The sequence below is a fragment of the Bos indicus genome, chromosome 6 (genome assembly GCF_029378745.1).
Source record: "Bos indicus isolate NIAB-ARS_2022 breed Sahiwal x Tharparkar chromosome 6, NIAB-ARS_B.indTharparkar_mat_pri_1.0, whole genome shotgun sequence".
In the NCBI taxonomy this organism is placed as follows: domain Eukaryota; kingdom Metazoa; phylum Chordata; class Mammalia; order Artiodactyla; family Bovidae; genus Bos; species Bos indicus.
In genome coordinates, this window is record NC_091765.1 from 94,186,692 (window position 1) to 94,200,562 (window position 13,871).

The 13,871-nt window shown below is 41.4% G+C and overlaps 1 protein-coding gene across 5 annotated transcripts in view; it reads left to right on the forward strand.

The window, feature by feature from the left end:
- Positions 1-9,862: 9,862 nt before the first annotated feature.
- Positions 9,863-13,871, forward strand: part of BMP2K (BMP2 inducible kinase) — a 117,009-nt gene continuing 113,000 nt past the window's right edge. For 2 of the 5 annotated variants that reach the window (XR_011567244.1, XM_070791643.1), the window contains exon 1: positions 9,863-10,181. Coding sequence is in view for 4 of the 5 variants with exons in the window: in XM_070791643.1 (XP_070647744.1) it covers positions 10,019-10,181 (163 nt within the window). In the remaining variant the exon portion in view is untranslated. Of the gene's footprint in view, positions 10,182-10,232; positions 12,682-13,871 lie in introns of those variants that run through there. The other 3 variants (XM_019962992.2, XM_070791645.1, XM_070791644.1) reach the window with 3 other exon arrangements.

The following is a 13,871-nucleotide window of genomic DNA, read 5'->3' on the forward strand; positions in this document are numbered from 1 at the left end:
GAGTATTCTTGCCCAGATATTTCCATGGACAGAGGAGCCTGGTGGGCTACAGTTCATGAGGTCACAAAGAGTCGGACAAGACTGAATGATGAACACTATGAATTACAGGGAAGGAAACATGTAGATTTATTCACAAGGAAAATCTACAAAATAGATACCAACCTATTAATACTATCATACCATGGACTGAATTTTTAGCGACTCTAGTTGCATGGGTCTGTCCCTAAAAAAGAAAAAGAATCCCTTTTTCTATGAGCTGATGCAATTTGGAATAGTAAAGCTAATTGTTGTGACAGCTGAGATCAGTGTGTATTGACCCTGACATTGTGTGTTATGTTACACTGAGATATATCTGACTTTAGCAAATGCTGGACATATTCATTCAATATCATTTTATTTGATAGAGAGGTTACATCTACTTCTTAGGAGTCAGTTTTTTTTAAAGATCATGTGACTTCCTTTCTATTTTATTTATTTTTGGCTGTGCTGTGTCTTCGTTGCTGCGAGGACTGCTCTCTAGTGTGGTGCAGAGGCTCCTCATTGCAATGGCTTCTTTTGTTGCAGAGCATGGGCGCGTGGGCGTCAGTAGTCGCAGCACGTGGGCTCATGCGGTTCCTGGGCCCTAGAGCACAGTTTCGGTGGCTGTGGCCAGCGGGCTTACTTGCTCTGCGGCATGTGGGATCTTCCCGAATTAGGGATCAAACCCATATCTCCTGCTTTGGCAGGCAGATTCTTTACCACTGAGCCACCAGGGAAGCCCTAGAATTCAACTTTTTAAAACAATAAGCTGAAATGATACAGAGATGACTTTGGCAAGAGAGTACAATTTCAGGGCAGCAAAGCCCAAATAAAGATAAAATATATACAAATAAATGTAAAATGGCTAAAGATCATAAAGATTTTAGAACTAGAGCTTCTTGCTGTATAATTTATTCCACAAGTATTTATCAACTCATGTTATTACAGTTTAACCATCAATTTCTCAGGTGAGAAACTGAGCTACAGAGAAACTGGCTTCATTACTTAATGGGAAAACAAAAAAAAAAAAAAAAAAAACTTAGGCCATTTCATTCTACATCTAGTTTCTTTTTGATTTACATCATGTGGCTGTTAAATGTCTTTCATAGTCATGTCAGCCACATAACTTTGGAAAAAAAAAAACAACCTTGGACTTTCTGACTCCATGATTAACTTATATTTTTCCCTCTAATTCATTCATTCCACATTTATTTACCTAGTGCCTACAATGAGCCAGGCACTAAAGTACATCAGTGAATACAACAAATATCTGTGTCTGAACACTTATATTCTAATGATGGTAAAAAAAAAAAAAAAAAAAAAGAATTATATATATATATATATATAAAATATAATAAATTAGAAGATGGATACTATGAAAAAAAGAAAATGTAGTACCGGTTAAAGGGGAATGAGATGGGAGGTAAGTCATTCTTACAGAATCTATTGTAACCATCTGATGGAATCTCAACTCTTTTCCAATATCCATTTCAAATGCCACCTCCTCTATGAAGCCCTCCTTAATACCTTAGCTAAAATTTATCTTTTCTGCTATGTTCCTTTAGCTCTTCCTATCTCTATTCCAGCACTTAGCATTCTGCCTTGTGTAAGATATAAAAGTATCTTTCTTTTCATTAGGCTGTAATTCCTGAATAAAGAGAATGTGCCTTATTAATCACATCAACATCTTAAAAGAATCACATGTGGTGGTAGGCGTAATAAGCATTTGTTTAATAGTGAAGGCTAAATTAAATGAATTGACAAAGACCCAGATTGTTTATAAAAGGTAATCCTGATATTAGAATTCAGAAATATAAATTCAGCATGTGGATATTGGGTGCCAATGTTCTGTCAATGCTAATTTTATTCCCTTCTGCCCAAACCTATGTGGCTAGAGAGAAGGTTTTCAGTTTTGTTGGAGAAAGCCTTTATTTTCTGCTCTTGCTGGATTTCTAATAAAACAAATACCACATATTAACAGACTTAAATCAAGCAAAATAGTGGCATGGTGAAAACCCTTTATGCACAATCCATAAATTAACTGTTATACATTAGAATTTAGGCAACTCAACCAACACTATAGCCCTTATATGATATCACACACTTCTCTGAGAAAATAAGATTTATGTAAAATTGTCAATTTTCATTTCTCTTTTTGCCAATCAATTAAAAACACAGAAATAATCAAGCTATATTCTGTTTCTTTCATGAAATATACTGCTTTACATGTCCAAGAACCAATAGGGTTTGGTTAAGAAATGTATTTTTTACAACATAATAACATACCATCTTGAATGTGCTGTTATAAACAATATTTACTACATTCATAAGTATTGAATAAAGCATAGATAGCTATGAATTTGATTTTGATTATACATTCTGTAGGTATTCTAATCAGTAGGTATGAATAAGACATCCCCTAAACATTCATATAACTAAAAGTACATATAGTTTTTGCAGTTTAATTCTTTTTAAAAATCAGTTTTAGATTTGGTTAGTGCATAAATGTAAGGTGTTTATAAAATCTCAGTAATTCAGATATATTGAATTGGTTGAATTAGTGTCACTTTTTTGAATAGAGATGTGACGACATGAAATATTAATGAATGTTCTACTGGAATTGCTAATGATGGATTCTTCTGATGAAGAAGAACTTAAAACAAATCTCTTTTAAATAAGGGAATGTGCTTACATTTTTGAAATTTTTATTAGACTGACACATTGATGTTTCTCTTAGAGGTCATTATTTTTATCTGAGATGCACATATACTGTGCATTTCAATTAAAATTTACCCTGATGTGCAGGGCATCACTATAGAGGATAATAATTAGAATTTTCATTATTAGAGAAACAGGGATTGACTACTCATTATGACTACTATAGGAAAGCCGATGGGTTGTAAGTGAGGAAGGCAACAACGGTGAGTCAAAGAGAAAACGTGCAGGTCAGAACAGAAGAAATGTTTAAAAAAACACACACAGTGAGCATGAACACAAGAAAACATGCCTATACCCACGAGATTCAATGTCTGGCGTAAAGTTTGGATCTTAAGTCTTAACTCTGTTTTCCTGTGTGAGTACTATAAGGCTGTGTGTATGTGTATGTATGGGCCTGCAAAAAGCTCTATTTAATTAATTTTTTATATAAAGGACAGCCAAGTTGCTAAAATAACTCTTTGAGGCTGTGTGTAAATGCTATCAAAACAAGTGATAAATTAAAAAAAATTGTTATGTAATATTACTTCAGTTTTAATTTTTTAAGGTTTGATAAGTATTTTTTGTCATATCGACATAAAAAAGTTCCAAGTTTAAATAGGCCAAATTTATAGTTGGTTAATCCTCTTTGGTATAAAATACCTCTTATGATAACTATTTTGCTTAAAATGTACTGTGAGACATATTTCAAAGACCAAGCCTATTTACATATGTGTGCAAAATTTGAGTTTAATATTTGTCAATACCAAATGAACGTTTTAGCAAAAAGCTGCTTAAAAACACACACATATGTCAAATTTATGTTTAGATTTATAAAAAGGTACTAGTTTATGAAAAGGATGTAAATGGGGACTTAGAAAAAAAATTTCATTTGGATAAAAATGACAAGAATTTTAATAAAATGTTAACAATGTATAAATTTATTTTAGCTATAAATATTTTTTCCACTTTTGAGTTAAAGTTTTTACTCAGGAGTGCTGTTTCCTCTTGCATCTTGTAGATGTTCTGACTTGCTACTAGTTTATCAGCAAACATTAGCTGGGTGTTGTCATGGTAAATGGGAAAAATGTTTTTAATCGGTCCCTATAAGCGGGCCCAGTGCTGTCAGCTGATAAGACAGAACAGATACAAGGTGTCTGTTGAAGTATGAAAAATTAAAAGGTTAAAAAAGTACACTTATCCTTTAAGAATGATTTCCTTGAATATTATATTTAGAGCAAAAGGCAAATTATATAATTGGATAAGGCCAACAAAAAGCAATTTATAAACATTATAACTTAAGAAGTGGGTACATAAAAATTTTCCATGTTATCTTGAAATATGCACTAAGGTGGTGTTTGATATTCCCCATGATGAAAATAAATGATAAAAAAATAGGTTTTATATAACATTGGGTTACACTTCATTAAGATTTTTCCAAGGAAAGATCTATAATAGGAAACCTCTATTTTACCTTTAAACCAAAGTACAGTCAAATTTGTCTTTGTTTACCTATACACTGATTGCAACTCTTCCCTCATAACATCTGTCTGTTACTCCTTTCTGTGAATCCAAAATGTAATTTAAAAAACATTTCAAAATACCAATCCAAAGTGGCATTTATTTTCCAGGCACTTTGTTTAATTCAGTAAGTATTTTTTTATTCTTTAAAAAATTAAAAAAAAATTATTTATTATTTTTGGCCGTGTTGGATTTTGGTGCTTTGTGTGGACTTTCTCCTATTGTGGTGAGCAGGGGCTACTCTTCATTGCGATGGACTTGCTTCTCATTGCAGTGGCTTCTCTAATTACAGAGCTCTGGGTCTAGCCACATGGGCTTCAGTAGTTGTGGCCCACTGGCTTAGTTGCTCTGTGGCATGTGGAATCTTCCCGAACTAGGGATCGAAACCGCGTCCCCTGCATTTGCAGTTGGATTTTTATCCACTGCCCCACCAGGAAAGTCCTTAGTAAGTATTTAATACCTGTAATGTGCCTGGTGTTGGGTTATTTATGCAATGGAAATAAACATGAAAACTATATTTTATTTGACAGTAAGATTTATATACACTCTGCAATTAAAGGACACAGTATGTTAGACTTCGCTTGAGGAACTGATCCTGTGGCCATGCAGCAGAGCCAAAAAATATCCCCCACAACCCGTATTCTTCCTATTTTAAAGATGAATAAGACTCAGGTGTAGAACAGCTAAGACGCTTGGGATTTCAGACACACTTGACATTTGAGCCTGGCCTCAACCCCCTAACCCTACCACTTACTAGATTTTGGCTAAGTTATTCACTGATTTATTCAAATCTCACTATAAGCATGTTACTTGGACCTGGGTTTTAAGAAAACAATGTCGCACAGTGCCTTTCCTTAAACCTCAACGGCAGCAGAGGGTGACAGGCATGGCATGAAGCCTTTATAATTAAGTGATCAGTGTGGTTCTAGATGTCTGTGAAGAGTCGTGTGGGGGACAAATGAGTCCCTTCTACCTGGGACTGGCAGATGGCAGAGGTCAGGAAAGCTTTCACAGGGACATGGCCCTTGAGTTCCATATAGTCATCCTCTGAATCAGGTGATTGTGAGAAAGAACAAGACATTCTATCTTGCATGAGCCTTGGGGCCTAAAACAGCTTTGGAAGAAATGAAAATGGTTCAGGGTGGCTGGAGTGAGAGAGCTGTAAAGTCAGGCAAAGTAATACCTACTTCCCTTGTGAAAGGATTGAATACATACAGTGTTAAGCACAATGCCAGAGACATACTAGGTGCTCAATAAATGTTCCTGTTCCTTCTTCAGTTTTTTCATTTATTATATCACCTTCCAGCTTGAAATTCCGTGACTTACAATATTGTATGTGTTATTGTATGTTGGTTCATATTTAGCACTATTCATGCATTGAAGAAGGAAATGGCTACCCACTCCAGTGTTCTTGCCTGGAGAATCCCAGGGACAGGGAGCCTGGTGGGCTGCCGTCCATGGGGTCACACAGAGTCGGACACGACTGAAACAACTTAGCAGCAGCAGCACATTGTATCAATGAATAGTCTCTATCACAGATGACAGAAGTGTGGGTAAATAAGAAGTGAATTTTGATAAGGGATTGATGCAAAAGCTGAGTTTAGCTTCAATCTTTTCTTTCTCTGTGTTCCTCTATAGTAACCTAAAGAGTGTTGCTTGAGTAAATCTGAATATTGTGCAAATGCAGAGATTCAGCATCAGTTCAATACATGGGGACACAATTCACTACGTGTCCATAGGAATTGCCCACCTGCTTCCAAATCCAGAAGAGCTGTTTTTCTGTTCCCAGAAGTTTTGATGATCATAACATCAACCATACTGTCAGGGATCAAAGTACCTCTCTTGGTGGTAAAGTTGCCTACTTCTTGCAGTCTTTTTTAAAAGCATAGTAACAGTTATAGGAAAAATTCTATCACAGAAAAATAATATATGTCACACGAGTCATTTCTCTTAAGAATATTCTTGAGCATCTTGGTATTTTAAGCTATGAGAGTGATCTTTCTTACATGCATATTTACATATTTTACAGGTATATTCATGATGCTGAGTAGTCTTAACAGAGGATTTAAATATTACTGATACTTTAAAAGAATTGCTTTTTAAATGGATATACCCATGTGCATGTGCACACGCACACAGTCATGTGGACTCTGTGACCCTATGGACTGTACCCCACCAGGCTCCTCTGTCCATGAGATTTTCCAGGCAAGAATACTGGAGTGGGGTGCTATTTCCTTCTCCAATATATATATGCATATATTCTTTTAATGGACTTTGCTGCTACTGCTAAGTCGCGTCAGTCGTGTCTGACTCTGTGCGACCCCATAGACGGCAGCCCAACAGGCTCCCTGTCCCTGGGATTCTCCAGGCAAGAACACTGGAGTGGGTTGCCATTTCCTTCTCCAATGGACTTTAGGACTACCTTTTTTTGGAAGGCAAAGATACAGGCATAGGTATAAAATAATTGTTAGGCAGGGAGGATAATTTTTCCTGCTAGTAAAACATAATGAGGCTAATAATGATTGAAGACACATCATCAAAGGAAAACATTGACTTGGGAGGAAAAATGATCAATCAGGCTTTGGAAGAGATGACTTATAAAAGTAATTAAGGCACTGGTATGAATAAGCCTTTTGGGATGAGCATACTTTGTTCATGCCAGTCTTTCTTCACATATGTCTTTGAGAGCCACCTTAGTACAAAAAAGATGAGAATCAAAGTAACAAGAAGCGTTATAACTTTCAAGAAGACAAAAATATAACAATAATCTCCCCCACCCCCATCCCTTGTCAAATTCCTTCCCATTTGAGGATCTCAGAATGCTTCATTTGGCCACAATGATTTGTTCACTTTATAGGTATACTGTAACATGAAACCTTGCAAGCTGAAACCATCTGCTTTTTAAAAAAGTCTTTATCATGTGGCTAGTTTCCAACTATTTTCATTGCAGTACAACTATGAACATTTGAAAGATTGACATACGTATCAAAAAAAACCCTGAAATGTAAATTTTACTTTTATTAAACTATTTTATACCTGTGTTCTGTTAAGACACCTTGATGACAGTGGTTAGCATGGTCAGAATGTACATTATCCACAGTTTTTTTTCCTAGAGATTTTCCAACAGGTAGCCCAAGTGAAAGGAGTGCAAAACTAAGACTAGAATTCTCAGTATAGTTTTTCCACTGATTAGTATCTCATTTTCTGCCTACAAATTGGTTTAAGGACACTCAATTTTAACTTAGAGTTGCTAGAAGTATACAATCTGACAGTTAATATCAACATCTTTTGGTACTGTTTGTAAATGTTGGCATTCTTATTAGTAACACAATGTTTCTGCATTTTTATTTGTCACAGAATATTGTGGAGTAAACAGAGATCAAACAATATTCCTATTTTTTATTATGTGCTTGGTGAAAAATTGAAGAATATATTGCTTAGTGTTACCCATAAGTTTTGAGACGGGGCCTATGTCTTTAATGATCAACTTCCACGTCAGAAGTCAGGTTATTTGGGTACACAGAAGTGATTTTTTTTTTTTAACCACAGCATTGTGGTCAATTGGCTGCCAAACTGATCACAAGAGACCTCACTTACTCTTGTGTGGTCATCAGGTGAAGCCGTATTAGGCCCAAACTTTGCATATCAGGCTGACTGCAGTTTTGCCATTGTATGAAATAACTAAAATTTTCAATTATTCAGCTTGAAAAACTGTAATTCGAATACCGTAGGAATGAAACTCCATAGTGAACCCCCACAGTTAGAATGGTCTGCTTATTTCTAAATGGAAATCCCCTATTGTCACACCACATCAATGATCTGCATATAAATCTGAGTTCCATAGAGCTGGAATGTGCTTCAAAGGTCACATCTCTAGATGAAGAATCTTAGTGTTATGCAGTAAAAATGCCCCAAATCCAGAGCACTGTGTTGGCAGAAAGAGCTTCTCTCGAAATAGCAGACGGGAAGAAAAAAAAACGGAAGATTTTAAGCCCCAAAACTTTTGCCTAAGTACATTTCCTAACGTTTCTGCCTGTATCTCATTAAAAAGCTGGATTAAGAAATGAGGGGCGGGGCGTGGTGGGGACAGAACCACAGTATCTAATTTGACAGAAGGTGCATATTGCAGGCACAATTTATTTGGCCTACATTTAAAAAACTTGGGAAATGCCGTATTAAGGGAAAAAAAAATCTAGATGTTTCCTTTACAAATGGAACGTTTGGCCACAGTGGGCCTGTATTCATACAGGGTGGTGGTGCTGCGCGGGTGGGGATGGATGGGAAGCAGGCTGGATTTGAGACTGAGCTCTGTGATTTCCCATTCCTTACCATTCTGAACGCCTTACATCAACGTTCACTGCCTGCCTCACGCCGCAGGCACTGAGATTCCTGCAGTTTATGAAATGGATGCAACGGGTCTTTTTTTTTTTTTTTTTAATGGGCAAATCTCTTTGTTAAGGGCCGGGGGGCCAATGACTGGTTTTGCTTGCAAATAGTCCTAAATCTGTCGTTTTTCAACGATCTGAGCCTAACCTACTTTTCCCGAATGGCCCGAAGTATGAAACTAAGTATCAAAGGATGGCCCTTGCAGTCGCAGCTCTGTCACAAGCCAGCCATGTGACCTTGGGCAAGGCCGTTAAACTCTCTTGCCCAAAGGTGATGAAAGGTCTTGAAACGGACTGAATACCTGTTCTGAACACTTCGCAAGGTTGTTGCAGAGCACACACGAGATTCTGAAAGTACTCCTAAGTCATTTGTAAACCGCAAAACGCTCCCAGCACAAGCGGCTGTTACACAGAGTGCGACACCACAGCTTTAGAAGTTAGGTTACTGAAATCCGCTCTAGTTTTATGCTGCTCCCACCTCCCACGCTCGAGGGTGGGCGAGCGGAAGAAGGTTCTCAGGGGAGAATTTCTGGAAAAACGACTTCGAAATGCAGGGAGAAAAGTCCCTTCACAGGGGTGAAGTTGTTGGCGGCATTTTTAAGCCCCCGAGTGACATACCAATCTCTCGCCGCACAGCCGGAGCCAAAACCGGTCCCCTGACTACCTCCCTGCTCGAAGCAGGGACCTCGGGAAATCGGCCTGAATCGTCCCAGCCGGGACCCCCGACCCGGGATTGCGGACCTCGCCCTCGTCCCCAACCCCCACTATCGCCTCCCCCGTCCCCCCCTCCACGTGACAAGAGCCGGAACCGTCACTTCCGGCGGCGCAGGCAACGCGCCTGCGCGGGGCGCCTTGCCTCAGTGAGCGGTTGGCAGGGGCGCCGCGCCGCCAACGGCCGCCAGTGGCGGGCGGCGCGGGTTCGGCCGGGGTGGCGGTGGTGCGGCCCAGCGGGTGTGAGGCCTGAGTGGTCCAGCCCACTCCCCGGAGGGACCGGCCGCCCCGCCCCCTTGACCCTCTCCCTCCCAGGCGCCTTCCTCCGGGGTTCGCGCTTCGGGCGCCTAGCGCGGCGGCGAGGGCTCCCGAGGCACTGGCGGAGGCGGCCGCGTCGCTCCCGCACTCGGGCCCGCCCCCTCGCGCCCCGCCCCGTCCCCGCCCTCCTCGCCGCCCTCTGCAGGAGCCCGGCAGCTGCAGCGGAGCCGCGGAGCGGGCGGCTGGGCCGGGGCAGTGCGCTCGGGGCGCGCGGAATGTGAGGCTCGGAGGGCCGCAGCGCGCACGGACGCTCGGACAGGCGAGGGGCGGTGACCCCTCGCGGACGCCCCGGCCGCGCACGCCGGGCCGGGCACTCGCCCTCTCGCTCGCCCTTAGGCGCGTCCCGCGCCCTCCAGCGCGCCGGCGGGACCATGAAGAAGTTCTCTCGAATGCCCAAGTCGGAGGGCGGCGGCGGCGGCGGTGGAGCGGCGGGTGGCGGGGCCGGCGGGGCCGGGGCCGGTAGCTCGTCCGTGGGGGTCCGGGTGTTCGCGGTCGGCCGCTACCAGGTCACGCTGGAGGAGTCGCTGGCCGAAGGTACGGGCGCCCGGGGAGTCTCGGGCAGGCAGGTGAGGGAGGGCTGGGGTGTGGCGGTAGCTTCTCCCGTTCTCTCCCGCTTCTTTCCGCGCCCTCGCGGCTCACTCTTCTTCCCTCTCCTGCTTCCTCGGCCAGGCCGGCGGGGGCTCGCGCCTAAGTCGGCTTTTCTTGCCGCCGGCAGCTCTGACCCGTGCACAGTTCTTTCTGTACGAGTTTGTCATTTTCACTCCCTCTTGAGGCTGGGAGATAAATAGGAAACGTCTTAGCGAGGGCTGCGGTGTCATGATTGAACCAGTGACTCATTAGAGGTTCATATCGAGCAGGATTGGGTCTCCTGTCTCCCCGCTGTGGCTCAGGCGGCTGTCCTGCACTAGCTTCTCCACCCGCGCCGCAGGGCTCAGGACCCTGCAGCCCCGGGTGTTCCGCCTGGGTTTGCTCCTGCTCAGTCATCAGTTGAAAAACAATTTATTTCTGTGTGTGCGCGCGCTGGAGGTGATGCTTTGCCCCAGATTTCAGTCAGTGGGTTGCCATTGGGGGAGCAGGTAAACTTGGAAGTCCGCCTTGTTATTTAGAATCTTCTCTATGAGACCAGTCATATCCTTGCAGGACGTCTCTTGATAGTACTTTAAAAAGCCGTAGGAAAGGTTAACTTTCACTTGAGAAGTTTTGTTTGGGAACCCTCATAATCTTTACCGGGTTATGTCAACAGTTGCAAGGCTGCTTACAAAAAAGTTTACTCTCTTAAAAAAAAGAAAAAGATCCTACACTTTAGTTTTGTGTATCGTGTATAATTGGCTTGTAGGAGATAACTCTTGTTTTGTCGCATGTTTCACAGGCTTTTGAGCTTTTAATCGCAGAATGATATTACCAAAAAAAATACTTAAATACTTCTCAAGAAATAATTTGTTGGTGTGCTCAGTCCCTCACTTGTGTCCGACTCTTTGTGACCCCGTGAACCGTAGCCCACCAGGCTCCTCTGTCCATGGGATTCTCCAGGCAGGAATACTGGAGTGGGTTGCCATTTTCCTCCTTCAGATTTCTTGGTAAATGGCCCTTTTAAGTTCCGAGATTAAGAGGGAAGAAATCAAAGACAGTTTTGGTTCTCTGAGAGCTAGTTGTTGATGTGGTTTGGAGACAGTAGACTGAGATTCCACTTGTGCCTTTTGAAATGCTGTAAACAATAGCAAATGAGTACAAGAGGAAAAATGAAAGGTTATTGTCTATTAAATACTCTAAAGGGAAAGAAGATTTGAATGGTTCAGGGATGGATGCATTGTTCGGCAAGCCATTGCCCCTAGTAATGAGCCTGGCTGAATCTTAGAGAGGTGGGAGAAGGATCCTTAGCTTGTCAAATAATGAGTGTATGGTAATGGGTGTTGACAGACAGATTTACTACGCTGTGAAAGTTGCTATCGCATTATTTTACAGGAATTTCAAATGTTTGAGTTGTAGCTGGAGCTGTAGGTTTTCAGAAGACATGGCTGTTAACTCACATGCTGTACTTCTGTCTTTTGAACTGTAGTAACTAATTCAAGTGTGACTTGAGTAATATTACACTCACTTCATTTCACTAAACCCTAGATGAGTCTTTTATTTAATAGAAGGAAATCATCAACATTTCATGAAACTGGACTTTGGATTTGTAGCTTTTGCCACTGCTCCATGCATGTCCTATGATTACTTCTGAGCAAGCTATTTTCAACAAAATAATTTTGGAAAATGCAAGTAAAAAAATTTCAAAAGGGGAGTGCTCAACCACACACAAAAAAATTTAAAAGAAAAATTTTTTCAGTCACTAATGTCACTGTTAATGTTCTGCTGCCTTTTGCCATTATTTGTCATTTCTCTTGGAAAAACCTGCAGTCAAGTGTTAGGAGGAAGCAAGCATTGAACAAACTCTTGAAAGATGGCACTACTCCCCACCCCCCAGCCCAACCCTGCCCCCAACACCCCAGCTCCTGAACCTAGGCTTTTGGCCTTCTGTGGAGGGAAGGCCGGGTCCTTGGTCTTGTTCCCTTGTGTATTTCTTCTCTTTCCAGCACACACACCACTGAAATTATCTATATTCGGCTTTCTCTGATTCTGGCGATACATTGTCATTTCATATGCTTCATATGATCTCTTCTTTCCAGATATGCCACAGTGTAGATATTTAAGCACAAATGTGGTTTACATTCAAGAATGATCATTCCTTTAATTTACAGATATATTTGCCCAGTTGTAAGATTATGGCAAGTGCTTATGAAAAGGTGTTAGCGTTTAGAGCACCTGAATTGAGGAGAGGTTTACCATTGAGTGGGAAAAAGGTAGAAGCAAAGATAGCAAAAAACAAGCTTAGTGGGTTTTACATTTTTGTTTTGTGTCAGTGTTGTTTAAATGGAGCCAGGACTCTGGATGCTGTGTCCTGAGTGTTTTGCCATGCTACTGCTCAGAATGACTTCTGCAGTGTCTTTGAGTCTTCAGTCAACCTGGTGGGAGTGCTACCTGTCTCCCTTCCCATGTACGTATTTGATTCTCATTATTCATAGAACTTACGTTCTTTAAAGTTGTCGTCAACCGTGATTTAGCAAATATGGAATCATTGTGCCTAGGGGAAATACAGTATTAGGGTGCCACAAGTCTCTGTTCACATTTTTGCCAATCAATATAAACCTTGTTTTATGTGTGTTTCTGTTTAAAGACACCTTGTTTAGTATGTATATTGTTCATTCACTCATTAACATTGAATTCATGGCCAACAGTACTGTTCAGTTCAGTCGCTCAATCGTGTCAGACTCTTTGCAACCCCATGAACCGCAGCACGCCAGGCCTCCCTGTCCATCACCAACTCCCTGAGTCCACCCAAATCCATGTCCATTGAGTCGATGATGCCATCCAACCAACTCATCCTCTGTTGTCCCCTTCTCCTCCTGCCCTTAATCTTTCCCAGCATCAGGGTCTTTTTCATTGAGTCAGCTCTTCGCATCAGGTGGCTAAAATATTGGAGTTTCAGCTTCAACATCAGTCCTTCCAATGATACCCAGGACTGATCTCTTTTAGAATGGACTGGTTGGATCTCTTTGCAGTCCAAGGGACTCTCAAGAGTCTTCTCCAACACCACAGTTCAAAAGCATCAATTCTTCGGCACTCAGCTTTCTTTATAGTCCAACTCTCACATCCATACATGACCACTGGAAAAACCATAGCCTTGACTAGACGGACCTTTGTTGATCAAGTAATGTCTCTGCTTTTTCATATGCTGTCTAGGTTGGTCATAACCTTCCTTCCAAGGAGTAAGCATCTTTTAATTTCATGGCTGGAATCACCATCTGCAGTGATTTTGGAGCCCAGAAGAATAAAGTCAACCACTGTTTCCGCATCTATCTGTCATGAAGTGGTGGGACTGGATGCCATGATCTTCGTTTTCTGAATGTTGAGCTTTAAGCCAACTTTTTCACTCTCCTCTTTCACTTTCATCAAGAGGCCGTTAGTTCTTCACTTTCTACCATAAGGGTGGTGTCATCTGCATATCTGAGGTTATTGATATTTCTCCCAGCAATCTTGATTCCAGCTTGTGCTTCCTCCAGCCCAGCGTTTCTCATGATGTACTCTGCATAGAAGTTAAATAAGCAGGGTGACAGTACTGTAGCTCGTGCCTAAATGAAGCTTAGCGAACACACAGATTTTCTCTGTAAGGGTCATCATAGCCTT